The sequence below is a fragment of the Myotis daubentonii genome, chromosome 5, assembly GCF_963259705.1.
Source record: "Myotis daubentonii chromosome 5, mMyoDau2.1, whole genome shotgun sequence".
In the NCBI taxonomy this organism is placed as follows: Eukaryota; Metazoa; Chordata; class Mammalia; order Chiroptera; family Vespertilionidae; genus Myotis; species Myotis daubentonii.
Genome location: NC_081844.1, coordinates 54787557 through 54813779, shown reverse-complemented (window position 1 = coordinate 54813779; position 26223 = coordinate 54787557). Strand labels below are relative to the sequence as shown.

The 26223-nt window shown below is 42.0% G+C and overlaps 1 protein-coding gene across 2 annotated transcripts in view; it reads right to left on the bottom strand.

Annotated features, from left to right (window-relative positions):
* The window catches only part of GATB (glutamyl-tRNA amidotransferase subunit B), a 75164-nt gene extending 51889 nt beyond the window's left edge, over positions 1 to 23275 (bottom strand). For both annotated transcript variants that reach the window (XM_059697867.1, XM_059697868.1), the window contains exons 1-2: positions 23063 to 23275; positions 21000 to 21150 (exon numbers count right to left, since the gene is read on the bottom strand). In XM_059697867.1, the coding sequence (XP_059553850.1) occupies positions 21000 to 21150; positions 23063 to 23238 (327 nt within the window). In that variant the 5' untranslated portion in view covers positions 23239 to 23275. The remainder of the gene's footprint in view (positions 1 to 20999; positions 21151 to 23062) is intronic.
* Positions 23276 to 26223: the final 2948 nt, after the last annotated feature.

The window sequence follows — 26223 nt, the reverse complement described above, 5'->3', positions numbered from 1 at the left end:
ATCTTATTATTCTTTGCCCCATTATCTACATCTGATTAACTGAGGTAATGGATAATTTAACATTCCCTTTATCAACATTCATAAGCTATGAAATGAAAGCAAAATTGTTCTATAAAATATGTGTGTGAGGAAAAAGAAACCACTTAGTATGTAAAATAGGACACATTTAATGCAGAGACTTTACCCTGGTGAAAGAAGAGATGAGACGTCAGAGGGCACAGGGAGGCCACTTAGGAGATTCTCAACAGCAGGAAGCCAGTCCTACCCCAGGGCTGAGGACGGGGCACTCAGAGGACACTGGACACATGGTAGATTTGTCATCTACTAGCTGGAGCCCTGGTAGAGGCCCACCCACTACCCGAGATGTTGTCAGAGGAGAAGAGGAGAGGAGAAAGACCCTGTAGCTGCTTTCCTCCCACCTTCAGTCTTTCATCAGATCCTGCTCTTGGCCTCACCAGTCAGAAGCCAGGTAACCTGGGAACTAGAAACTGGAGGTGGAGGTGGAGAGTGTGCAGATGCAACAGGGACCAGAGCATTCTGAGCCCATAAAGATATCAAAAGATAAGTACTGGGAAGCGATGGTCTTACTCTGTAAAATTCAAACTGAATGTAATCAGCTATGCCAGCAGTTCTCAACCTGTGGGTCGCGACCCCTTTGGGGGTCGAACGACCCTTTCACAGGGGTCGCCTAAGACCATCAGAAAACACATATATAATTACATATTGTTTTTGTGATTAATCACTATGCTTTAATTATGTTCAATCTGTAACAATGAAAATACATCCTTCATATCAGATATTTACATTACGATTCATAACAGTAGCAAAATTACAGTTATGAAGTAGCAACGAAAATAATTTTATGGTTGGGGGTCACCACAACATGAAGAACTGTATTAAAGGGTTGCAGCATTAGGAAGGTTGAGAACCACCGAGCTATGCAAAAGAACATGGAAATAGAGCTGTAGAGAAACAATTTGGGCCTCCTCCCACTGAATGATCAGACAGTGGAGAAAACAGGAAGAACAACTCCTTAAGATGCCAAAAAAGAGGAAATCCTTAAGAGGAAAACCAGCAAAATGAACAAACTTGCAGCAGAGGCTTAAGACTTGGATTATGGAGCAGCGCCAGAGTGGCTTATGTGTGTCAACCAAGCTTATTCAATGTCAGGAAAGTATGTTTGCAACAAAATGAACATTGTTGATTTTATAGGCAAGGCAAAATGGTGCTTCAATTTCATGAGGAAAAAAGGGCTGGCCATGAAAACACGAACAAAGTTAGCTCAGAAAATGCCACCAGTTTATGAGGATGATCTCACATATAAAGACAGTGACTCAGAGGACAGCAGTATTACAACAGAAGTTGAAGAAATTGATATATGTCTGGAACTAAGCATAGTGATGAAGAAGAAAGCAGTGATGCAACAGAAGCTGAATAAAGTGATGTGCTGCATAAATCATAGTACTGGTATGTAAACATTACCTGCGGTAATTATTAAATAAAAATGTGTTCTGTTTTATGTTTAAAATATTGATTTCTTAATTTTGGATTAGAAAAGTGGGGGGCGTCTTATACACAGAAAAATACAGTATGTCAAATTCTACTAATTAAATAAATCTATTCACTAAAGCCAGTCTCTGGGACCTGTAACAGGAAATAGTTTGTGATGTACTTCAAAGAAATAAAACTGCATGTCTTTCAAAATAGTCTGTAATTCACACCATTTCTCTCCCCTTCCTATTTTACCCTCAAATGGTGAGCTATCACACCCAGAGTTAGTCCAACTGGTATCAGTATCTCCTTTAAAAACTGACAATATGACAAGACAACTGTGCTCACTGAAAATCCAGTCAGCAATTCCTCTGGAGCATTAAAACAAAGACTCTAAGTTGATGTTTTACAAAAAGCCCAAAAGGAATTATTCTGTGAAACTAATGCTACATATGACAAATTTGATGACTGAGATATAACATGATAAATGCCTTAATTTATGAAGAGAAGGTAATTAAGATTTACTAAGTAAAAATAAGGCAGTAAAACGGGCCTTTATCTTACTGTTAACCATAAATATGTCTCAAAGCATGCACTCCCTCTGATTCATATTCAAAGCAAAAGTTGCCACACAGATAAATTTTCATTATGGTAGAGAAAAGTGTTCCCCCATTTCCTCACCCCCCACATCCCTTTTCACCACTGAGCTCTTTATTCACCAGCCAAAACAAATACAAATACTCTTGAGCTATGATAATTAAGCTTGCTAAAACTGGTCAGTTAATTTTTCTAAAGTGGAATTTTCCATCAAAAGTTACTGGTTTTATGGAAATATTAAATATTTACATAAATATACCCACATAAATATGTATACTCTTTATGTCTAAACATGGGCACTGCCTAGGGAAAAGGAGAAAGAGAATGTTGTATGCTCTCTTGTTTAAATCCCTTTTTCACAATGGAGAAAAAGATAAATATCCATTTCATAGGAAACAATTTGTGTTCAAAAGAAGAGGAGTGTTGTTCCAGCTGTCCTTGAGCTCCAGTGGTCCTCTCCATTCCCAGTCCTCTTGCACCATTTCCACTACCCAGGCTAATCAGGATCAAGGGCAAGGATATTTTCTTGCTCCTAATTATCAGAGACCCATTCTTCTCATTTGGGATTCCATTCTCCTCCTGCCTCTGCCTACCTCCTGGGGAAGGCAGCCTAGACCAGTTTGGCCTGCGGCACTGGAGCAATCTCTCTTGCTTTTCCAGGGACCATTGGAATACTAAGATCTGACATTCATCTCTGGGCTTGAAGGAAAAATGAAAAGCCCTTGACCTTAGCAGCGCTTGGCCTGCCTCTGTGCTAGGTGGAAAGAGTTCTCACATGACACTGTCTGATTTGCTTAGACTTCACTTTGGGGATGGAGGCCAATGGCCCAACTACTATAGCATTCATTTGAGGAGCCTCACACTCAACCAGTTAGCAAAGTTAGGTAAGAAAGTTTGAGTTGCTGGCAGCCAGTAAAAAACAAGATTGGGTGTGCAGGTTAACTGGTCTCTATTCCTTTTTCCCACAACATTCCCAACAGTTACTAATCTGGCATTACTCACTGGCAATTAACTTGATCTCCAAGAAGACCTCTACTGATGAACAAACTGAGACAAAACTGAGTCAGAAAGACCTGAGTTGAAATCTCATCTCTATTGCTTGTTAGCTGTGTGACCTTGCACAAATTACCTAACCTCTCTTGGCCTCAATTTCTTTATCTGTTAGGTAAAAAAAACCTTATTTTTCAGGATTGTTCTGTGAATTAAATAAAATTACTCAACAGACTGGAAGTGTTATAGAATGGAAGATGCCTATCTCAATCAAATATTTCATAATCAAGCTTTTCTAGGAGATAAGGGAATCCAATGTGGAAAGGTCTAAACAGCTCCACAGATCCATCAGTCCGGATTTACAATCCAAAGTAAGGCACAACAGATGCTACAAGTATGCACTATGTCAACATAGTATTTCCCCATTAAATGATAACAACACCTTTTGTGATCATTAGTGTGTTATCTCCAGTGGAATAGAGATCACATTTCTTAGTGTCTCAGGAAGCTTGTATTATTGCATTTTCCATTTTATAGTGAAGCAAAATTTTCCCGGATAACATTGTCTGCTTGCCTGTGGCTGACAAAAGCCCGCATTCTCAAGTGAAAGAAATGACCTTCTAACAAGTTGTCAGTTATAGTTAACTAAGTCAATTTTCACCTCCATCTCATTGTTGCCCCACATATCTATGACTTCCTGCTTTCTAAGACAGCAGTTACTTTTGAAATTCCACTAGCGTCTGTGGAGAAGAGATGTATGAAGGCATGAAGTAGATATGGGGATAGAGTTTTTAGAAAAATCAGTTCTTTTGAATACTTTTTGAATAAAACTTTGGGATGGGATCAGGATTGTTAACTTGGAACATTTGTTTTTCTCTTGTTTATAGTTTTTAAGAAAAGTATATTAATATTAAAAAGGCTAAACCATACAAATCTAAATTTCATTTTAGATTGCCAAGTCTTTCCTAACCAATCCTAAAATTCACTAATAGGGCTCTATACTTGGAGAGATTTAAGGGAACGACAAACTATTTCATATTCAAGAATAATCAATGAAAGATAAGAACATTAATTTCATTAGTGAAAAGCTCTAATGATCCCTAATAAGAGCTTTCATCTTTATATAAAAGATCAGAAACAACTGGCTTGAACCAGAGGACCTCTAAGAAATGCTGGCTAGGTACTCACTATCGGAATGGATAGTGAATTTGGTGGGACAAGGCCAATGAATGTTAAAAGCAAATTCCTAGAGACACATGCCATCTGTCGAAAGTACTCCTATTATGTTCATCAGTCCCAGGAATGTCCCAAGGAGAGCCTTTGAAAGAGCCTATCAGAACACAGATGTTTAGGAAGAAAAACCTACCTTACCCGCCCCCCCCCCCGCCCCCAACAAACACATACAATTTATTTCAAGAAATCAGCTTACATGATTGTAGAGTCTGTCAAGTCTGAAGTCTATGTGGCAAGCTGGAAACTAGGGCAGAAACTGCTCTTGAGATTTTGAGGCAGAATTTCTTCTTCAGAAAAACCTATCTTGAATTTTACCTATCTAATAGGAATCTAATAAAAGACAAACACGCAAATTGACCGTACCTTCGCTATGCCTTAAGCCACGCCCACCAGCCAATCAGAGTGACTGTATGCAAATTAACCCAACCAAGATGATGGCCAGCAGTCACGGAGATGAACCGAGCAGGAGGCTTGCTTGCTCCAGTGATGGAGGAAGCCAGCCTGCCACCGGCTCTCAGCTCCACTCAAAAGCAACAAAGTTGCAATTATAGAAGGTAAATAAACCCCAGATACCTGCTTTCAGCCGGCTGTGGCCACAGAGCTGGAGCTCAGCTCTCAGCTCCCCTGAAGGCAACAAAGTTTCAATTATAGAAGGTAAATAAATCCAAGAATAAAAAAAAAAGAAATAAAGGAGAGGCTGGGAGCTTCCATCGCCAACGGGCTTGGCCAGCCTGAAAACGACCCTCAGCCTCTCACCCAGGCTGGCCAGGCACCCCAGTGGGGACCTCCACCCTGAAGGGGGTGTGACCAGCTGCAAAAAGGCCATCAGCCCCTCACCCAGGCTGACCAGGCACCCCAGTGGGGACCCCCACCCTGATCCAGGACATCCTTCAGGGCAAACCAGCCGGCCCCCACCCATGCACCAGGCCTCTATCCTATAAAGGGTAATATGCAAACTGACCCTAACAGCGGGAATGACTGGTTACTATGACACACTGACCACCAGGGGGCAGATGCTCAATGCAGGAGCTGCCCCCTGTGCTCCCACAGGGGGGAGCTCTGCTCAGCCACAAGCCAGGCTGATGGCTGCCAGCACAGCGGTGGTGGTGGGAGCCTCTCCTGCTTCCTCAGCAGCGCTAAGGATGTCCGACTGCAGCTTAGGCCTGCTCCCCGCTGGCAAGTGGACATCCCCCGAGGGCTCCCAGGCTGCCAGAGGGATGTCTGATTGCCAGCTTAGGCCCAATCCCCCAGGGAGCAGGCCTAAGCCAGTAGGTGGTCATCCCCTGAGGGGTCCCAGACTGTGAGAGGGCACAGGCCGGGCTGAGGGACCCCCCACCCCCGAGTGCACAAATTTTTGTGCACCGGGCCTCTAGTCCTATATAATAAAAGCCTAATATGCAAATTGTCCTGTCCACCAGGAGTTCAACCAGCGCCGGGGCTGCCTGGCCAAACGCCCGAGGCCCCTCCCTCCAGTAGGCGGCAGCAGGTAGCCGGGGGAAGGGAGGCCCTGGCTGGCAGCTGGCAGCCACTAGGGACCTACCTGTGCACGAATTTCATGCACTGAGCCTCTAGTGCAGCCGTGGGCAAACTATGGCCCGCGGGCCAGATCCGGCCCCTTGGAAATGAATAAAACTAAAAAAAAAAAAGGCCGTATCCTTTTATGTAATGATGTTTACTTTGAATTTATATTAGTTCACACAAACACTCCATCCATGCTTTTGTTCCGGCCCTCCGGTCCAGTTTAAGAACCCATGTGGCCCTCGAGTCAAAAAGTTTGCCCACCCCTGCTCTAGTGTATCTAGTAAGAAGCTTCACAGCAAGCCACGAAATCATGGAAGTTAAAAGGAAAAATAAAAAGCCAAGCCAAACAGTCACAGGGCAAAAAGCCCCTGGTCCCTTCATTATGTTTTCTTCAAGAGTAGGTAAAATTTTAAAAACTGATCTGGACTTTTAAAAGAAAAAAATGTCAATGGCCTGAAAGAAAAGAAAAGGAGGGAAACAGAAAGAGAGGGGATGAGAGAGACAGAAAGGGAAAGGAAAGAAAAAGAAAAAAGAGACTAAAGATTCATGACAATAAACAGTGTATGATCTTTGACTGGATCCTGGATTGGGGAGAAGGAAATAAAGGCTAATGCTGAGACAACTGTGCAAACTTGAATTGTGAACCGGATCTTGGATAACAGTACTATATTCATGTTAGCTTTCTTGAGTGGTCATATAAGAGAATTTTTTGTTCTTAGGAGAGAGATGCTGAAATATTTAGGAATCAAGTGCCATGAGTGCACAACTTACTCTCAAGTGACTCATCCCAAGGGGAAAAATATACTTGGTGCAGGATGGATGTTCACTGTATTAGTCTTTCAACTTTTCTATAAGTTTGAATTTTATTTTAAATAGAAAGTATTGGGGAGAGAGAAAGGAGTAGATAATTCTCCACCTGAATGGATGGTGAGATGTTATAAGCCTTGAGGTGGTTAAGAGGAGACTGGAGCTATTTAAAGTAATGCAGCTCATAAACCACATGTGAATCGGAAGTTTTCCATCACTGTTGCTGAAAATCAGCTGCAGAAAAGAAAACATTGTATATACTAATCCATCTAACTGTCCTATGCCAGCATTAAGTGATTAGACATATTAAGGCCCTTGTGTAGATGCTGAACTATGGGGCAACCCTCTTAATAACATGTGAAAAATCCATTAGCGAATTCCGTACTGTCATATATATCCTGCATATAGACAACATATACATAAAATCAAGAACATGAAAGGAAGATTTGTTCTTTTTCCTGGTAGAAAAATAATTTTCCCCAATGATATCTTTTCTACTTAAAAATACTTTTATTTTCCCCTAAAGTTGTCTATTTTTTTTTTCTGTTAATGCTTCCATTCTGTTGTCTTACCCTGTACATGTAATTTCTCAATATGTGCTTCTTTGAAAGACTTCTATGACTGAGAACTTCATATTATTGTTACTCATGCTGTTGTGATATGTGTCATTTTAAGTTATTTCAGGTGAGTGTTACACAAGTAACACTCCCTGTTCAACCCTATTGGTCACTATGAAATGGAAATAGCTTGATTTATCTTTTAATGATGCAAAGTGAAGAATATGACTTTCATCATAATAATAAATACCATTTATGTGCCACTTGAGAGTTTATGAAGTGCTTTCATATATATTTCACTTCTTTGCATATATGTAGCAATGGAAGAGAACAAGCAAGAAGACAGATAAGAGAGCTTACTGGTGTGATTAAGTAAACAAAGGTTATGAGTGACTACAGGCATCTTGAACGTTTACAACCAGCTATAAAGGAAAAATTCCCTGTTGTGTTTTGTTGGAAATGAACAATTAGCATATATTGCAGAAGGAAATTCAGTCTGGTGCTTTAAGCTAACAACGGGAACCAGGCAATTCTTCTTTTTTTTTAAAGAAAGGCCCTGAGCTCCCTGTGTTCTTGGGAAAATCAATAGGCCAACAGTTTTTTCTATCAATTGGGGCCGGAGCCCCTGACCTTGCTCACTAGGATGGCCTATGAGTTGGCAAACATCACTGAAAATTCAAGACATTGATAATCACATATTACTGCCTGTCTGCATCTCCTAAGAAAGCTGCAGAACATGACAAATTGATTGATTGATTGATTGATTGATTGATTATGCTTCTTGCTTTTATACTTGTGAAATGATATTCATGCATCAAAATCTGGAATACAATACTTTAAAGGCTCCTGAGGAAACATATCTTTTGATTCTCACTTATGCTCCTTGCCCCAACACCAGGCCTATAATGATGCAACCAGTGGTGGAAGGCTGGGAAACATGAAAGCTCAGTAGCAAGAACCCTCTGCTGCAACTAACAGAATGCTCTAAGCGGGGCCCAGCCTGATTACACTAACTATGCCAATATCGCCAAGCCTACGCTTGTCATTTCTGGGATGCCAATGGCAAAATGACTTCTTAACTCTGCCAAGATTCTAAAGAGCTAAGGAAAAAAAAATTCCCCAAGATGCTGCAGTGGAGAGAACAGCCAACTCCTCCCCCCATACTAAATGTGAAGCTGAAAATACATATCGAAGTGACCAAGTAAGAAAGGCCTATACCAATGGCCTCAGAGGGCAAGTACACACTTGTGGTGTGGAGAAAGAATCCCACAGAATCCATTAAAAAAAAGGGTCTCACCTCTACTCACAGACACAATAAAACTGGTATTCAAGGGCACAACTGGGCATTCTCCATCCTCCTGCCTCCATGTTTCCATGTGGCTGGATTTTGCTCTCAACTCCATATTGCTTTGTTTCCCAAAGAGAAGTGGCTTTTCTGACTAGTGACTTTGGGAAAAGGAACATGTGGCCAGTGTCTTCTGGCTGAGCATTTTTATTATAGCCTCTGGTACAAATCATCAGAACAAAGCCTGCATGAGCGCCTTCTGATCAGCATGCCCGCGGAGATGGTATATGCTGTTCTATTCTGGCCATGTGATAAGCTTTTTCTAAGTGGAAGGCTTACAGTTTTGGGTAGCTGAGTTCAACTCAGGTAGAAAGGACTAGAAGCTATTTTCTATATATCAAGTTGCAGTTTTAAATCAAGCCATTATTGATAATAAAGTTGATTGGTTCATCTCCATCTATCTGATTTCTCAATTAGTTCCAACTCAAAAGGGGAAGGAAGTATTATTTTCATACTTCCTTTCTAGCACTCATAAACCAACTCCTTTCTAGCACTCATAAACCAAATCTAGAAACCCCACAGCATCACCAATGACTCCACAAAGAAGAAGAAACCCAAGAGGGCCAGCTGCCATGGCCGGGCATGCATTTCCTGTGAGGGAACAGCTTTTACAGGTCTGCTGCAGTTTTGTACGTTCTGAAACTGTCTGTGGAAGAAAAATGAATGGTGCCCAGCTGCATGATTTGAGGCTGCATTTTTATTATAGGCTTATAGTATAAATCACCAGAACAAAGCCTGTATGAGCTGCCTGAATGTCAGAGACAAACACAGTGTCACAGAACACAGTTAGGCAATTTTTTTTTAACTACTACATATTTATATCAACAAAAGATCCCTAAGCTTTTGTCCTCCTAGGCATCTTTGGCCATGCGTTTATACTTTATTTTCTACACATTCCCACCTCACTTTCAAGCATTTCAGACTTTGGGGAGCAGTAGTGTACCACATCTATTTTAAAGAGTTGAGAGTTCTAAGTATAGCACCGTCTCCTCTAACAATGACTCGTTGTTGTGCTCAATCTCATCCAAGCACATATTTTGAAGGGAAAACAAACCTGCATGAGGGGATGTGGAAATGTGAGAAAAGCCCTTTCCAAACACAACACTGAAGGTTTCTTGCTCAGAAATGAATCTCTAGGGACAGGAAATGCTGCCTTGAGACATTCCCTCACCAGGAAGGAGCACAGGGCCAGGTGAGAGAGATGCTCTGCAGGCCCATGGGATTCACTGGTTAGAAGGCAGGCGAGGTCCCTCAGTTCCCCATAGGTTCCTCCACCACAGGTGCTCCTCTCAGTTCAACACTATTGTTGTTGTTTTTTTTTTGTTCCTTGACAGGACAGAGATGGTATCATCCTTTCCACACAAAGATAAAGGGAATGATTCATTAAAGATGAAATTTGGGGGTTGGGGGGAAGGAATGATAAACTTTCAAGGCCATGGGTGAGAGCGTGCAACCCTGCACAAGTTAGGGGAATTTGGAAAGAGCTCAATGAACCAAGATTCCTACAGATCTCGGCCTCAACCAGTGTGCAGAAGTGCAATACACAAAAAATCACCATAGGAGAACTGCAATCAGAAGAGAGGGATATCCTAGTGGCAGAGGAAAGGAAGTCAGAGAAATGTAAACATGCCTCTCATGGCCCATTCTGAATCTCTGGGTCATGACCATTCACAACCTTGGCCACAGTCCCAGCTATGTTGTCACATTCTCTGTTCCCTTTTAACGTTTCAATCTTAATAAAGTCTCAGCCCAGACTTTAGGTTAAAACAAGACTCTAGAATTGACTGTCCTAAATTTACTCTCAGGAGGACTTGGGGTTCAATTTTATTAACTCTTTGGTCCAAGAACCCCAAAGCTACGAGATAACCATGAAAAAATAGCCCTGGCTTTGACCTAGGGCATCTGGCAAAAGCCAATGTAAAAGCTCTTTGGAGAGACTTGCTTTCAACCCAGCCACAAGATTGCCACTAATGAATCCCTGTCAAACATGGCTTCATAATCCAAAACTACAAAATACACAAGAAGATCACATATCATTAGCCAGAACCAGCAGACACACAAAAAAGAACAGAGAGGCCAAGACCTTCAGGCAATAGAATTATTAAACACAGACTGTAAAATAAGTAGATTTAAAGTTGTTAAGGAAATAAAGAACTAAATACATGAAAAAGGAAGAAGATATTTTCAAAAAAAACAGAAAAGATTTAAAAGAGAAAAATAGGATTTCTATAAATGAAAGGTACTCTCAGTGAAATAAAAAAACGCAGTGGGTAGTTAAAGAGCAGAGTAGACTTAACGAAGAGAGAATTAGTGAACTGGAAGAAAGTGCAGAGAAGACTTTTCAGAATGAAGCATACAGAAAAAAATCTTAAAAGAATTTTCCATTAGCTAAGAGATGCCCACAGGCAGAGCTGCTCTCTTAATAGTGGGTCTGGGGAAATCCAGTGCCTGGCGATCTAAACTGGAGGCTAATTAGGATAGATCTCCTTTTGCCCATTTCATTTTCTGAATTAGCACTTTCCCCTCTCCCCAGGTTTAGAGTTCTCACCAGATATTGTAATAAACAGCACACACAATCAGTGTCAATACTGAATAGCCAATGCCTCTGTGTGTGTATAAGCATGTGAATGTATACTTATAAACAAACAGGGGTGAGCAAAAGTAGGATTACAGTTGTGAGTACATGAAATACAGAGTTCATTCTTGTATTACTATTAATTACTGTGTTATTTATTTGTATTACAACTGTAAACTTAATTTTTCCCACCCCTTTATTATATATACACTTAAGTGTTAATGTTCTGAAATATATACAGACACATATTCATGCAACTATGGTGAAACACAGACTGGAAGCTGAGCATTAAACTGGGAGTGAGGAACCCAAATTCTCAATCTAACCTGGACAATAAGTAATTGTGTGACCGTTGGCAAATTACAACAGCTATCCTCTCAACTGTAATTTAAAAGGACTAAACTAAATTATTTCCAGGATCTCTTCCTACTGTATCAGATATGGTTTCTAACTTCAAGAAGCTAACTGGCTTTCATACCATCCATGTACTTTATTTTGTAGGACAGGTCTCTATTCAGAGCCTTGTTCTTATTTACATTAACAAATGTGATAATCTGACTTTCTGGGCAGGAGCAGATAGAAATAATAATTGAGCAGTGAAAAATGAGCATGGGATTCCTAAAATCAAATATACTGACAATAGCTTTTAAAAGGAGGTAGATGAGGAAACCTTAAAAGAATGGCCATCATTAGCCATTTACTATAGGATCAGATAGCTTTACCCACCTCAGTCACCCTTGAAGGCACCATTATATTACAACACTCAGCCACACTGATGTTGCTGATAACCTTGAGTAATTAAGAAAAGATTAGCTTATGTTCAATATACTCTATTTAAAAAGCAGGCAAGTATAAAATGCATTTTAGAAAGATTCCTGTAAAGTTAAAAAAATATCAAAAGTGTTTTAGACTCCTGGAAAATTCTTTTAGATGTACTCCCCATGTATGCACATTTAGGTATGTGCAATTATACAGAGAAATATTTATTAAGGGTGTTACATACATGTTTTTATGCAAAGTTACTGTTAAGTGGCCCAGAAAAGATCCACGAATTGCTTTTTAGAACATTATAATCAAACACAGAAATTGTGAAATTGCTATAAACATCATACATGAAGGATGGTCCATCAACTACATAAAACAAACATATAGGGTCCCCTCAAAATGTATACACACACTTTGAACCATTACAAAGGCAGTGTTTATTAAAATACATTTAATTTTCAAAACTGAGCTATAAGCTATTAAAGTGTGTATACATTTTTTGGGATACCCTGAAGTATTATAGTTAATATAGCTAGTTTTCATGTGGGAAATTTTGCATATAAGTCTGGCAGAGAAGTGGGAGGAGTGAAGATGGTTGAGAAGAGGGAGGCCTTCAAGAATTCACTGAAAGCTGGAAAAAGATTATGACAGGGAAGGAGTCAGACACTTCCCACATGAGGGGAGGGGAAGCCATGCTGCCTACTGAATGTGAAAGTCCATCATTGTCATGAGTCATTGAATTCATGGGAAACATCCAGTTAATGACATCATAAGGCAAGTCTGGATCATCAGAGAGTTTAAGAGCTGAGAGGGAACCTTCCCACATTTGTGTGTATGAGTTCACAGACACAGCTCTTTTATTTTTATTTATTTATTTTTTAAGGGGAGAATGATGATTTTTACTTTTATTTTTTAAAATATATTTTATTGATTTTTTACAGAGAGGAAGGGAGAGGGACAGAGAGTTAGAGACATCGATGAAAGAGAAACATCGATCAGCTGCCTTCTGCACACTCCCTACTGGGGATGTGCCCGCAACCAAGGTATATGCCCTTGACCAGAATTGAACCTGGGACCCTTGAGTCCGCAGGCCGACGCTCTATCCACTGAGCCAAACTGGTTAGGGCCAGACACAGCTCTTTTAAAGAGGCAAGGGTCTTGGGGATAAACCTGTCACCCCTGGACCACCCAACTCTACAAATGAATAAAGGAGAACAACATAAAAGCACCTTGGAGAGTAACTGGCAAGACTAAAGTCTGAGAACACAATGTAATTATAAGTTCTACAGATTACATTAAAACAAATCGTTGAAATGGAAAAAAAATTAATAGAAAACTGTCATATTTGTCTTCTTAAATAACGAAACATCTACGTGTAAATAGACAGAGAGGTAAATATCGATCTTATCATAACGTATGCATTAAGTACTTTTTCCTATTGCTGTTTTCTTGAATTTCTATTTTGCGTAGAAGCTTTGAGTTAAAACAACTTTTATAATAACATTTAGAATTAAGGGTCAGGAGAGCGTTTCAACCTGATGTTCTCTAGAGTCAGTCAAGTATTTCTAAATCTATTAGGTCCTTCAAAACCAAAGTTATTAACAATATCTTCTCTGTTCAGAGCTAGAATATTGCAGATTTACCTAGCTTTAAATAAATCTGTCAAAAGAAATATTAAAAATAAATTAATCGCAAAGTACTTTACAAGAGCATTCACATTATCATTTCTTTAAGGGAGAAGATCCCTGATGGTACAATTCACAGAACACATCTCCAGCATGAAGCACGTTGTTTGTTAGTTCCCAGAGGGCAGGCATCACATCAGATTTATTCACATCGCATTTTCCCCTGTTTATTCCCCTTCTTCTTGCTAATAGTGCTATATACTCTTGTGAATAAAAGCAAGTTTTATACAATGAGGTAAACAATGTTTCAGTTTCCATTCCACAGCTGTCAGGGCCAATTCCAAACACCTTTGATATGGAAAGCCCCAAATACTTTTTAAGACAGGCTGATCCTAAGACAAGAGGAGAATACTCTAGTTTACGTGTGTGGAAAACAGCTTTTGGAGCCCTTTCCCCAGGAAATAAGCAGCATTCATAATTAGTAGGGGGTTCTGTGTTATGTGCAGATAAGAGCTACCAGACAAGCAAAACAAGGACAGTGTCACTAGTTTCTAATTAATCTCATTGTGGCACAGCCTGACATGATCAGAAGTTACCTACTGACCACAGCTGAACCACCTATCAGTGGGCATCGGCATCAGCAATGGCAACAATGGTCTCTGCTTTCTCCTGCATAGGAATTGGCACCAACAAGGAGCAAGGATTTCAAATAACAAAATGTGTGTGTGTGCAATGCATAAATTTCAAACAAACTGGATGCCTTGCTAAAACTGTACCATTACTGGAAAGCTGGCAAATCATGAAACAAATAGACTTATAAATCCCATAACATTTTATCAAACAGATATACTTTCTTCCTATTTCACATCCATATACCAAGTACTGTAAGTAGAGAAATTAAAATGACATGACAAATAGGAAAAAAATAAGTCTAAGCAAATAGCTGAGGATCTTGTCTATAGCTATATAGACAACTAATTAATAAATTAAAGACGACTGTGTATCAGAGTAAGAGGTTTTTGTTTTGTTTTAAACTAGGGCAAAATAATGAGTGAGGCTGAATTCCTGCCATAAAAACAAAGAATGCTGTCCTTAGTTTAGCTGTAATCCTGCCTATAAGCAGGGAAATGGGCTGAATGACCTTTTCAGTCTGAAGATTTATGATGGGATTCCATATAGTTCTAAAACTAAAGGTAAAATAAGAATATAAAATGCCTGTGGTCCTAAGAAATATTCAGAAGTGTCACAAATCATAATGGGGGGTGAAGATGGGGGATAAAAATGAGTATTATATCTAGAAACGCAGACATTTATACATGCACTAGGGGCCCAGTGCACGAATTTGTGCACCTTGAAAGGAACTTGGGATGCAGTGGGCACAGGGGGTGGGTTTAGGTCCATCCTCTGCGCCTCCACATGGCCCCTCCCACCACAGCCAGTCATGTCTGCCGGCAGCCCCACTCCCACCACTGCCACTGCTCCCACGCGCTGATGGCGCCGGCCCCACTCACACCTGTTGACATCGTGGAGTTATTGGGGCCGACACCAGCAGCGGGTGCAAGTGGGGCTGGTGCTGTCAGCGAATGCGAGAGGCAGCTGCTGGCCCCAATTGCCCCTTAGGAGCAAGGAGTGGTGGAGAAGTCCTGAGGGGTGACTGGGGCTGGCAGCACTGCTCGCACCCACTGATGGCGCCAGCAGCAGGTGCGAGCGGTGGCACTGGGAGCGGGTGCGAGTGGGGCCAGTGCCGGCAGCAGGTGCGAGTGCTGGGCAGGATGACAGGGCGTGGGAGCAAAGAATTTTCAGTAACCACCAGAGGCTCACCCCGATAACAGCAACCAGTGCCCTGCCTTGGTCTGGTGCCCCTGCTCACCTGCTCCACCATCCCGCCACAGCCAATGGCCGCCATGTTCCGCACTCTGCCATCTACTGCCAATGTCCACCATGTTCTGCACGTGTCCCCTGGTGGTCAGAGCATGTCATAGCAAATGGTTGTTCCACCGTTTGGTCTATTTGCATATTAGGGTTTTATACATATAAATTTACAAATAAACACACATAGCCAAGCTCAAAAGCAAAAGAGGAAATCTCTGAAGCTCATAGCAGTTGTGGGGTTGAGAACCATCTATAACCCAGGGGGGAATGCAGAAGGCAGGACCTGCAAAGAGGTTAAGACTGTGACCTTGGAAGCCAGACCAGACACACCTCAGAGACACAGTAGGTTCGGTTCCACAGCAACAAAGCAAGCAATAATCTCTTTGCTGGTGAAGGACCTTGTCTTCAATTTGTAAAAAACAACAACAAAAACCCTGCAACATCTGTGAAGCTTAATAAAGTGAAGCACAATAAGATGAGGTATGCCTGTACTGGATTTGTCCCGCCTCACCACTTACTTTCTAATTGGGATGATAGGAACTGTGCCTCACAGAGTTGTTATGAGGTTAAAATAAGTAAATACATATAAGGAAAGTACATGAACAGTGCCTGGCGCATAACAAGCTCTCAGTAAATATTAGTTGATTTTGCTGCTATCATTATTGTTAACCAGGCTGAAGGGACACCAGATGATGTTAATTTAAAGCACCTTAGGAAAAGAAGTCAAGGCTGTGAGCCCATTGGGGTAGGCAGGTGGGAACCACAAACTCCCAGGACAGTCAGAATATCTCCCACCAGCTGCAGGAGCCGACATGGAGAAGGCCGCCCACCTCAAGCATGGGTGAAAAGAGACTTGAGAAATCAGAGCCCCCGGCCCTGCATTTGGCTTGGGTGTGGGGCTAGGATGTTGGCACTATCCAATCTGTGTGACAGCTGGGGATGAAGAAATTAACATAGAACCTGTTTGTTCAAGAAAGCCCAGTGGGCCCTAGCAGAGGCCACCATGAATTCATGCCACAGAGATACCTCCACAGTCCAGGGGAGAGTCTTCAAGTGTAAAAATCACACTGAGCTCTGAGCTGAATAAATAAAAACAAATCCACACCTGGACATATCCTGGGTAAAACTATCAGAGAACAAAACAGATTACCTACAAAGGATGCAGACTTCTCATCAGCAGTAATAGATGCTTGAGGACAATGGAATCATGTCTTCGAAGCGCTGAGGGGAAATAACTGTCAACTTAAAATTCGATACCATCACTCAAGAGCTAGGGAGAAAAAGAAACAATTGGGGGCACAAGAAAACGAAACAAGGGCATCACCCAAAGACCCAGAAGCTAGAGATACTAATATAGGCAGGAAAGAGCGCCAAAAAGGAGAGTGAAATGTAAGAAATAGTGTTTTCTAGAAAAGGAAGAAATCAGATGAGAGCTTCCTCAACCCTCCACAACCCAACCTAAAAAGTTGCCTTTACCAGTGGGCAGAGGGGCACACCTTCCCTCAGGTTACAGTGGGAGAGCTGTCTGTGCTCTGGGGACACCCCCTGCTTTCTCAAGAACCCTGATTCTGTTAATAATTTCCTCTCCCCTATATGTTACTTCTATAAAGCTAATACTTAATTGTTGAACAAAATATTATAGACATATATCTTGAAATTATAATGAAAAGCAGTCATTCTCACCACCCTCCCCTGCCAGCCCTGTTCCCTGGCAGCAACCACTTTCAGATCTTTGAGCTGTCTTATCTGGAACCTATCTTCCTATTTTCAAATAACATGCTATGCCAGGAGAACTTTGGAAAATCCATCACCTGCTTGCCAAGGCTTGTGGCCATATGCATTGTGACAATCTTTCCTTAATCTGGGAAAAAGACAGACTTGATAAACTGACCCAGTGACACAGTGTTCTTATTTTTAGAACATGGAGCCACAAGACTCAGCCCCTTCCCTTCCCCCTCTCCTCCCCCTCCCCCCTCCCCTCCCCTCCCTTCCCTTTCCTTCCCTTGTAACTTATATGAGATCATTTGTATAAGTTACAAGGTGAGATATTTTGCAATACTTTGAAATCTAACTCTGTCTCATAAGGATTTACTCATGCTTGCTACTTTACAATATTTCTATTTAAGAACAAAATATGCTGCCGCTCAGTGCATCTCTGAGATAAGCTGAGTCCAAAAAGTTGGGTCACTTCACCCTGAGGGGAAATAGGAAATTTCACCCTCAGGGGAGAAGGGAAATGCAGCACAAGCATGAGCTTGGGTGTGAATGATCTAGAATGTGGATGAACTTATTCCTCCTAAGAACAGGGCAGGGTGAGCAGAAGGGTGCATCTGTCACTGTTTGGACTCTGGGAAGAAAAAAGAAAAATTTCACCAGCAGAAGGCTGAGGAAACAGCAGAGGTAATATTTGATGATTAATATTATCTTCATACTAGAGGCCTGGAGCACAAATTTGTGCACTTGGCGGGGGAGGGGTCCCTCAGCCCGGCCTGTGCCCTCTCGCAGTCTGGGACCCCTCGGGGGATGTCCACCTGCTGCCTTAGGCCTGCTCCCTGGGGGATCGGGCCTAAGCTGGCAGTCAGATATCCCTCTGGCAGCCCAGGAGCCTTCGGGGGATGTCCACTTGCCAGTGGGGAGCAGGCCTAAGCTGCAGTCAGACATCCTTAGCGCTGCTGAAGAGGCGGGATAGGCTCCCGCCATCACTGCTGTGCTGGCATCTGTCAGCCTGGCTTGTGGCTGAGCAGAGCTCCCCCTGTGGGAGCGCACTGATCACCAGGGGGCAGCTCCTGCATTGAGTGTCTGCCCCTGGTGGTCAGTGTGTGTCATAGTGACCAGTCATTCCCAGTCATTCTGCTGTTAGGGTCAATTTGCATATTACCCTTTTATTATATGCCTGGTGCATGGGTGGGAGCTGGCTGGTTTGCCCTGAAGGGTGTTCCGGATCAGGTTGGCATCCCGCTGGGGTGCCTGGCCAGACAAGGTGAGGGGCTGAGGGCCATTTTCAGACTGGCAACACCCCCTTCAGGGTGGGGGTCCCTGCTGGAGTGCCTGGCCAGCCTGGGTGAGGGGCTAAGGGCCGTTTTCAGGTTGGCCACACCTCCTTCAGAGAGGGGGATCCTGCTGGGGTGCCTGGCCAGCCTGGGTGAGTGGCTGATGGCTGTTTGCAGACTGGCCACAGCCCCTTCAGGGTGGGGTCCCCCCTGAGGTGCCTGGCCAGCCTGGGTGAGGGGCTGATGGCTGTTTGCAGGCTGGCCAAGACCCCCAGCAGGGACCCTCACCCCATGAGGGTGTGGCCAGCCTGGGTGAGGGGCTGATGGCTGTTTGCAGGCTGGCCATGGCCCCCAGCCACCCAAGTTCCCAGTGGAGGCTAGCTGGAAGCAGGTATCTGGGATTTACTTATCTTCTATAATTGAAACTTTGTTGCCTTTAGTGGAGGCCACAGCCAGCCAGGGCAGGTGGGAAGCTTGGCTTCCTCCATCGCCGGGGCAACCAAGCCTCCTGCTTGCTCCACTCCATGGCTGCCGGCCGCCATCTTGGTTGGGTTAATTTGCATATAGTCGCTCTTATTGGCTGGTGGGCGTGGCTTGGGCATAGCGAAGGTACAGTCAATTTGTATGTTTCTCTTTTATTAGATTAGATAAAGTTTTTTAAAACTTTGTTAAAAACACCTTTGACTCTTGAGAGTTCTAAACCTTTTACTCATTGCTTTGTTTAAATAAAAGTAAAAAGGAAAAAGAAATAATAGCCAAAAAAAGAAAACAAAAACCATCTGACCAATTTAGGATCTAAAAAGAAGAGGCCTCCCCTCACATGGCCAAAAATGTTACAAAAACATAGTCTTACAATCCTTTCTCCTTCCTTTATCAATTTAGACCATGATTTCCAGTTATGGTAGAAAATAATTTAGTTCTTTTATTTTTCAATATCCCAGTTATATGAGTTTTTGTTAAATCAGTAGTTGGTGCCTTTATTATTATTATTATTATTATTATTTAAGTATGTTTCTTGCCGAACTGTTGAGTATACTATGGCTACGTTTCCTTTCTTAAACATTTAGTTTTTCTTGGAGTTAACAGGTCTCTTTCATTTGCTTCACTTTTTATTACCTATTGCTTATTCTTCTCAAAGACTCTAGTTTATATGTAAAATCTCTTTTCCACACAAACATTAGATATCTGCTGTTCCCAGCCCACCTCTCTTTTTTCTTGAAACCTCTCTGTTCTGGAGTCCTCCATCCTCCCCTCCCATCGGGCCCTCTGGGCCTGCTGCAGAGCTGGCAGTGTGGAACCTCTCCATTACTCCAGCAGGTTCCCATGATAATGAAAAATTTTGGAGAATCTGCCTGTCTGAAAATACCATTATTTTACTGTCACACTTGATTTATAGTGCTGGGTACCTAGGTTAGAATGACTTTTTTTTTTTCCTTAAGATTTTTTTAAGGCACTGTTCCCTTCTCTTCGAGCTTTAAGTGTTGCTTTTAAGAAGACCGATGCCTTTCTGATTCCTCATTTTTTGCACATGACCTTTCATTTCTTCTCTGTAAGCTTTAGTATCTAATCTTTACCCCTGGCATGGCTACACTTCGGGATGATGTGCCTGGCCTGGGAGACTATTTTCACTCCTTGCTCTGGGATGTTGGCAGGCCCTTTCCGTTTGGAGACATGTCCTTCAGTTCTAAGAAACTAATCTATATTATTTGTTTGATAGTTTCCTCTTATCTATTTTCTCTCTTCTGGAACTCTTATTAATCAAATGTTGGACAAAATGAGATTGATCGTCTCATTTTCTTTTCCCCCCTATTATCTAATTCTGAATGTGTTATACTTTTTTACTGAGAAACCTCTGCCCCTGACCTCCAATTCTTCCCTAGGGACATGTCCTTTTCAAACAAGTTTCTGCAAATTCCTGCTTGGGAGAGGAGGGGAGGAGGAGAGATAGCTATGGGCAGTGACCCTAAGAAAAGTAAACCTCTGTCCCTACACGCCTTCCAGTGCTCAGTTCAACCAGCTTTCACTTGGATTTAAATGACCACAATCATTACTGACCTTATACTGCAATATCATGTGATATATATGCTGTTGTTTCCTTTAACTGAAGTCCTCTTCCTTCATTTATGTGCCTAGCTCCTACCTGGCCTTCAGATACCACCTCTTCCAATACCCTTTCTTAACCAACTATACCCCTACTCCAATTTCTCATAATAGTCCTTCTCTTACTGATTACCTGTCCCATGCTCTGCCTATTACCCTCCCAGGAGTAATCACACAGCACTCTACTTGTTTATAAGACACACCTCCCCAAATAGTCTTTGAACTCAAAGGCAAGGATCATTGCTCATCTTTATTTTCCAGTTTATAGCACAGTGTCTGGTATTGAGTAGACATTCTAAAATGCGTGTGAAATGAGAGAATAAATGGATAAATAAACATGCTATTTAGACTTAAAAAAAGAATTATAGAGCCATCTTTAGAACACATTTAGTCCATCCTATTTCATCCAAAATTCCCTAAGCAAATATTTCCTAAGAGCTGTGCCAAGATATTAAAACAAAGAAATCATGATCTATGTTCAATAAAACATAAACACTTTCTAATGTAAAGAGTATTAAATAAAAACCTTACCGGCAAAGTTCCAGGCAGAGATGCATCAAAAAAAGATACTAAAGAATTTGGAGGTGCCGCAAAGTGGACTTGGGATCCAGAGAAGAGTTTCGAGTTGGAGGAAATCTGGGCATGAATTTCCAAACCCACCACGGCTGCCCATTGGTGCTCACTAAAGAGAAAGATATAATGGTTAAGCAATAGTTAGATCTGTCCCCATACATAAATTTCTATGAGCCTAAACTACAAATGTTAATTTCCTATTTGTTTTTAACTAATTAACATTTTATTTCCTTACATTTAAAAATGTGTCATCTTGTAGTAGTGATTAAATCAAAAGCAACTCATGATAAACACTTACAAGACCAGCAAAATAAAATTCATTTACAACGTGGCATAGAGGTCACTGTACAAACAGGAGGCCACAGAGAAAGGAACAATTTGCCATCTTAATTTAGCAATGGGTATCAGGTAGTGCCTGTGTGGCTGACTTCAGTGAAAAGCAGCCCTTTCTAAATTAACGATCCTTTATCAATTAATCTTCAGCAAATGAAGAAAGCTGACCTGGTACACATTTTTAGAGTTAACGTCAGGATGCTACTACTAGATAAATAATGGTAAATAAATAGCTGCACATCTTATTATTAAGAAAGAGAAATTCTGTTATGTTTTCAATTCCTTTTTATAACAGTGGTTCATAAGTAAAATTATCAGTGACATGGATGTAATCAATCACTACTAAATAATACTCCTGGAAATTTTGTGCACAGGAAAACATTAAACCATCAGATTTGGCTTTTTTTGTTTTGTTTTGTTCCCAAACCACTTTCAGTTATCCAGATCTAGGTTCAAGTTCTTTTGCTTATTTGCTTATGCTTGATTGCTATAAAATCTAAGAAGCTGTTAAAAGCTATACTTTCTCTAATCTGGCCACCCCTCTGTTGGATCTTTGAAAGTCCCATATACAGGTCTCTCCAGGTTCTTATAAGTGTCCCTCTGAAACCCAATTTGCAGATAGCCTAGACACACATACTCTTTTCATATTTTGCCTGTTCCTATTCTGCTCTTTTCCCAAGCAATTTTCTATACTGTCTAGATTTTTGTTTACACGTTTTGGATTTTGTTTCAATCATTCCAACATATGAAGTTCTATATCTACAATATTGTGAGATTAATTCCTTCTTTTTACAGTTAGGAAACATCGCCTATAATTGAGAGGAATTCGTTAGAAATTCTGCATTTCCCTAAAACATTATTCAAAGTACTTTTTCAGTTTCGTTACGTGAGAGAGAGAAAAAAAAATACTTTCCATTCACAGTGAGGTGATCCAACTTATGAAAAGCACAGAAATCAATTTTCTGGACACTTTCCCTCCAACTGAGAAGCAAAAGTAATGCCAACCTAACTATCTCATAGGGCTAACAGAGTATTAGACATGTGCCTTGTATTTACTGTTTAAAAAGAAACGGTTTTAAGACTTATGTAGTAAAGAATTAACAGCTGTTCAGGGGATATCTAGCAGAATAAGCACAGCTCTCTGCACAACCACAGTGGCGATTTCTTGTACAAGTTGCATCCTCTTGTGTCTAGACATCCATGTTCCCCATGAAAGGCCTCCACAGAAGGCGGTGCTTCCCGACTAAGGCCGTTAAGCCACCACTACCCGGCGCTTCTAGGTAAAGGCTCCCTTCCCACCTTTAGGACACGGCTGGCCGTAGCAATGCTAAATGTCAGCTAAATGAGATCCCGCTTCTAGCGCCACAGACCCCGCTGCTGGGACGACTAGTACGGTGCCTGAATCCGCTCTTCGGTCTGTGTCGCTTTCGACTTAAGAAAACACCTGCGGACTTTACACTTGCGAACTCCCCCAACACACCGTCTATCTATTTGCCGAGGGCGGTTTCTGTGCGGAGGCCGGGCTCACAGAGGACAAGTTTAGTGCTTCCCAGGCTGCAAGTTACAGCCCAACGCCCTCCCACTCAACAGAAGGTCCGAACTGACTGCTGGGCTGGGTGGCCATCATCTTCCCAGTCCCGCAGTGGCACCGCACACTGGATTGGGCAGGATGGTATGAGATCGTATACCCTTTCCTCGGCTTCTGGGCCGTGACGAGGGGCTGCTGAGCCACTGAGCTCTGTCCCCTTTTCCCGCTGGACCTGGACCCAGTCGGAGCCCCTCTTCCGTGGCGAGGACCGCGGTCAATGTTGGCTAAAATCCAACGCCTTGCGGGACAGCACCAGCGCAGCACGGGCGCCGCCATTGCCCCTCCGGCGTCCGTCACTTGACGCAGTTTCCCTCTGCCGCGAGGGTCTCTGGGAAGTGTAGTTCTGAAAACGTGTAAAACTCCATAGGCTCCAAAGGGAAGACTTCTATTCCCAGCGAGCACTGCGAACCGAAGGCTCCCGGCACCCTGGCGGGGAGGGGAGGGAAAGAGCAATAGAGGAGAGCGAGTGAGGGTTTCCGGGTCAGAAGGGGTGACTCCTCCTAGCGGGGAGCTGGAGAGGTTTGTGGCTGGGAGTGTGTGTAAGCGTTTGAGTGAGAGCCGGCAGCGTGGAGGATCCAAGGCTGAGAAACGTGGCCGGGATTTTATACCACCGTTAACGTTTCGAACTGAAGTCAATGACCTTGACATACCTCGAAGACTTCCTGAAGCCCCAAACCCGCTCAATGATTTTCTCTGTCTACTGTCCCACTTCACACACCAATTTGTGCATTAATGCAACAAATACTCATTTGCGAGTCTACTCAATACCAGGCACACTTCTTAGGCACAGGGGCTGCAGCAGTGAGGGAGACAGTATGTTCATGGAGCTTACATGCTTGGGAGGGAAGACATACAGAAAAGTTAACAACAATGGGCTACTTTCATGCAGGTGAAAAGTGTTAATATTTAAGCAGAGGTGCTTGGAGACAAACAGACCTAGGCTGAGCCTTCTAGTGCATTTTAACTTACAGGCATAACTCGTTTTATTGCACTTTGCTCCACTGCACTTCACAGGTGTTGCATTTTTTTTTTTTTTTTTTTATAAAATGGAAGTCAAGACCCTCCAAGGTTTGGAACCCAAACTCACAATATTTCTGAGGTGTGCCTATACTTGCTATATTATGGTGGTCTGGAACTAAACCTGCAGTGCCTCTGGGGTATGCCTGTATTCTTCCTTATGTTCTTGGCCAGTACTCAAAACAATCTTCTTCTATGAGAGGAAGCCTTGGTAGCAGATGCCATCATTCCAGCAGACTTCCTTTATTTTTCCTGCTTGGAAACTCATACCCCTCTTTGAAACTATCATTGATTTCCTGCATTTGCACACACAGCTTAGACTAGTCATTCAGCCATTCTCTGCTATGTCTCCCTACTTTAATTCTCCACATAGTACTTATGAAGATCTGATGTTTGAGGAGAATTTGTCTTATTCAACACAGTATTACCAGATTACAAAATAGGCCCCTCACAAATATTTGTTGAATGAAGGAGGGCAGTGTGGATAATGCATTTGACAAAGAATGGCATGGAAGCCCTATTTTTCGGAGGGAGGTGATGGAATAGTGTCATGGTGGAGGCAAAGAGAAATTGGCCTGTGTGAGACAGCTTTAGAAAGTATGATTGAAGGATTTGATGATGGGTTGGATATGATGGTGGAAGGCTAGGTGGGGGTCAGGTAACTCCTAGATTTCTGGCTTGTAAAACTGGATGAGTGATACAGCTATTCACTGAGATAAGGGAACTGGAAGAGAAGAGGGTTTGCAGAAAAATATGAGTTTGGTTGCCTTAGAGACTTACAAGAGGAGAAGTGAAGTAGGCATCTTTGATGCTTAACTGAATGTGGAACAGGGGAAAAGCCACATAGTCTGCATACTTCACACTGATAGATTTTCAGTTATTGATCAATAAGTAATCTATTAATTAGACAGCTATTACCTACAACTATTCCCATTCATACTCCGATACAGATATGATATGCAATTTAATCCATTCATGTAGCCAATTTTAGTTACTCTCCTTAAAATTATCATTATTTACTTTTTCTGTCCATTTTATTTTTTCACCCACTATCATTGATCCAAATTGCTAGACCAGAAGTATTTTCACATGGTCAAAAAAAAAAAATGAGAGAAATGACAGAGACTGCAAAGTAGAGGTGGAGATTTGTTCCAACGTTTATCTCTAACTATTGTCCTGTCATGTTTAGATTACTCTTTAGACCTTTTAATAATTTCTCTCCTCTGAGTTTTTATATTTCCCACCTTTATTCTAGGTTAGCTTGCTTTCTCTTTCTCATGTAGCTCCACAGGTCTTTCTTGCCCAGACCTGGGGTCAGGAGAGTTCCACCTCTGATAGGACTGCGGAGGAGAGGGAACCCTGTATCTCAGAAGTGAGCATGGGCATCCTTTAGCCAAAAGGAAAGGGAGCACCTTGCTACCTTACCACTGCTGATCAGCATGCTTAGGAGGCAATTAACTCCCTAACAAGAAGAGCTGGGGATGTTTTTGAAAAACCCTGTAAGAGATAGCAGCACACCTAATGAAAATCCTAATTTTATGGGCAAAATGCGCTATAATGGAAACATCTTATGCAGTGATAACATATCACTTCAAACACTACCACCCCACCACTAGAGGGAGAGAAAATCCTATGCATGAAAGTGGAGATTTGATTCCTTTTACAAATGGAAACCTTCCCATTCATTGCATATTGCACAGCCTTTTCAAAATCCCACAAGAACTAAAGGCTCTATTCTCCCCTCTAGGTTACCTGTCATTTCCAGAAATGCCCACTGGTTTCCTCGTGCTTGATCTAGTGTCTAGGAGTGCATTGTTTTCAAAGCACCCCTCCTCTCTTGCTCCTTAGCTCATCGGGTGCTGCCTGCCACTGAACCTCCTACCATGGGACCATTTCTTGCCTGCCTCCTGCATGCCAAATCAGATACCTGTCAGCACTCTTACTGACAGACAGCTTTCTACCTGAGAGAGCTATTTTGGTTCCACCAACAAGGTAGCTGTCATCTGGAAGACACAGAGATTTTCATTTTCAAGAAGCTCGAAGAGGTAGCAGGACAGGGTTTCGAGCAAAAAAATACATTTTTCTTAGGGCGAGTTTCTCAGCTTTGATTTTATTCATGTAATCGACATTGTACAAATAAATTTAGAACAAGTTTTTTTTTTTAAAGAGATGTAAACCAGAGTTGAATTTCAAGTTGTTACTTATAAAGTAGACCTTAAGTAGTTAGAAAGCATATCTAAAACA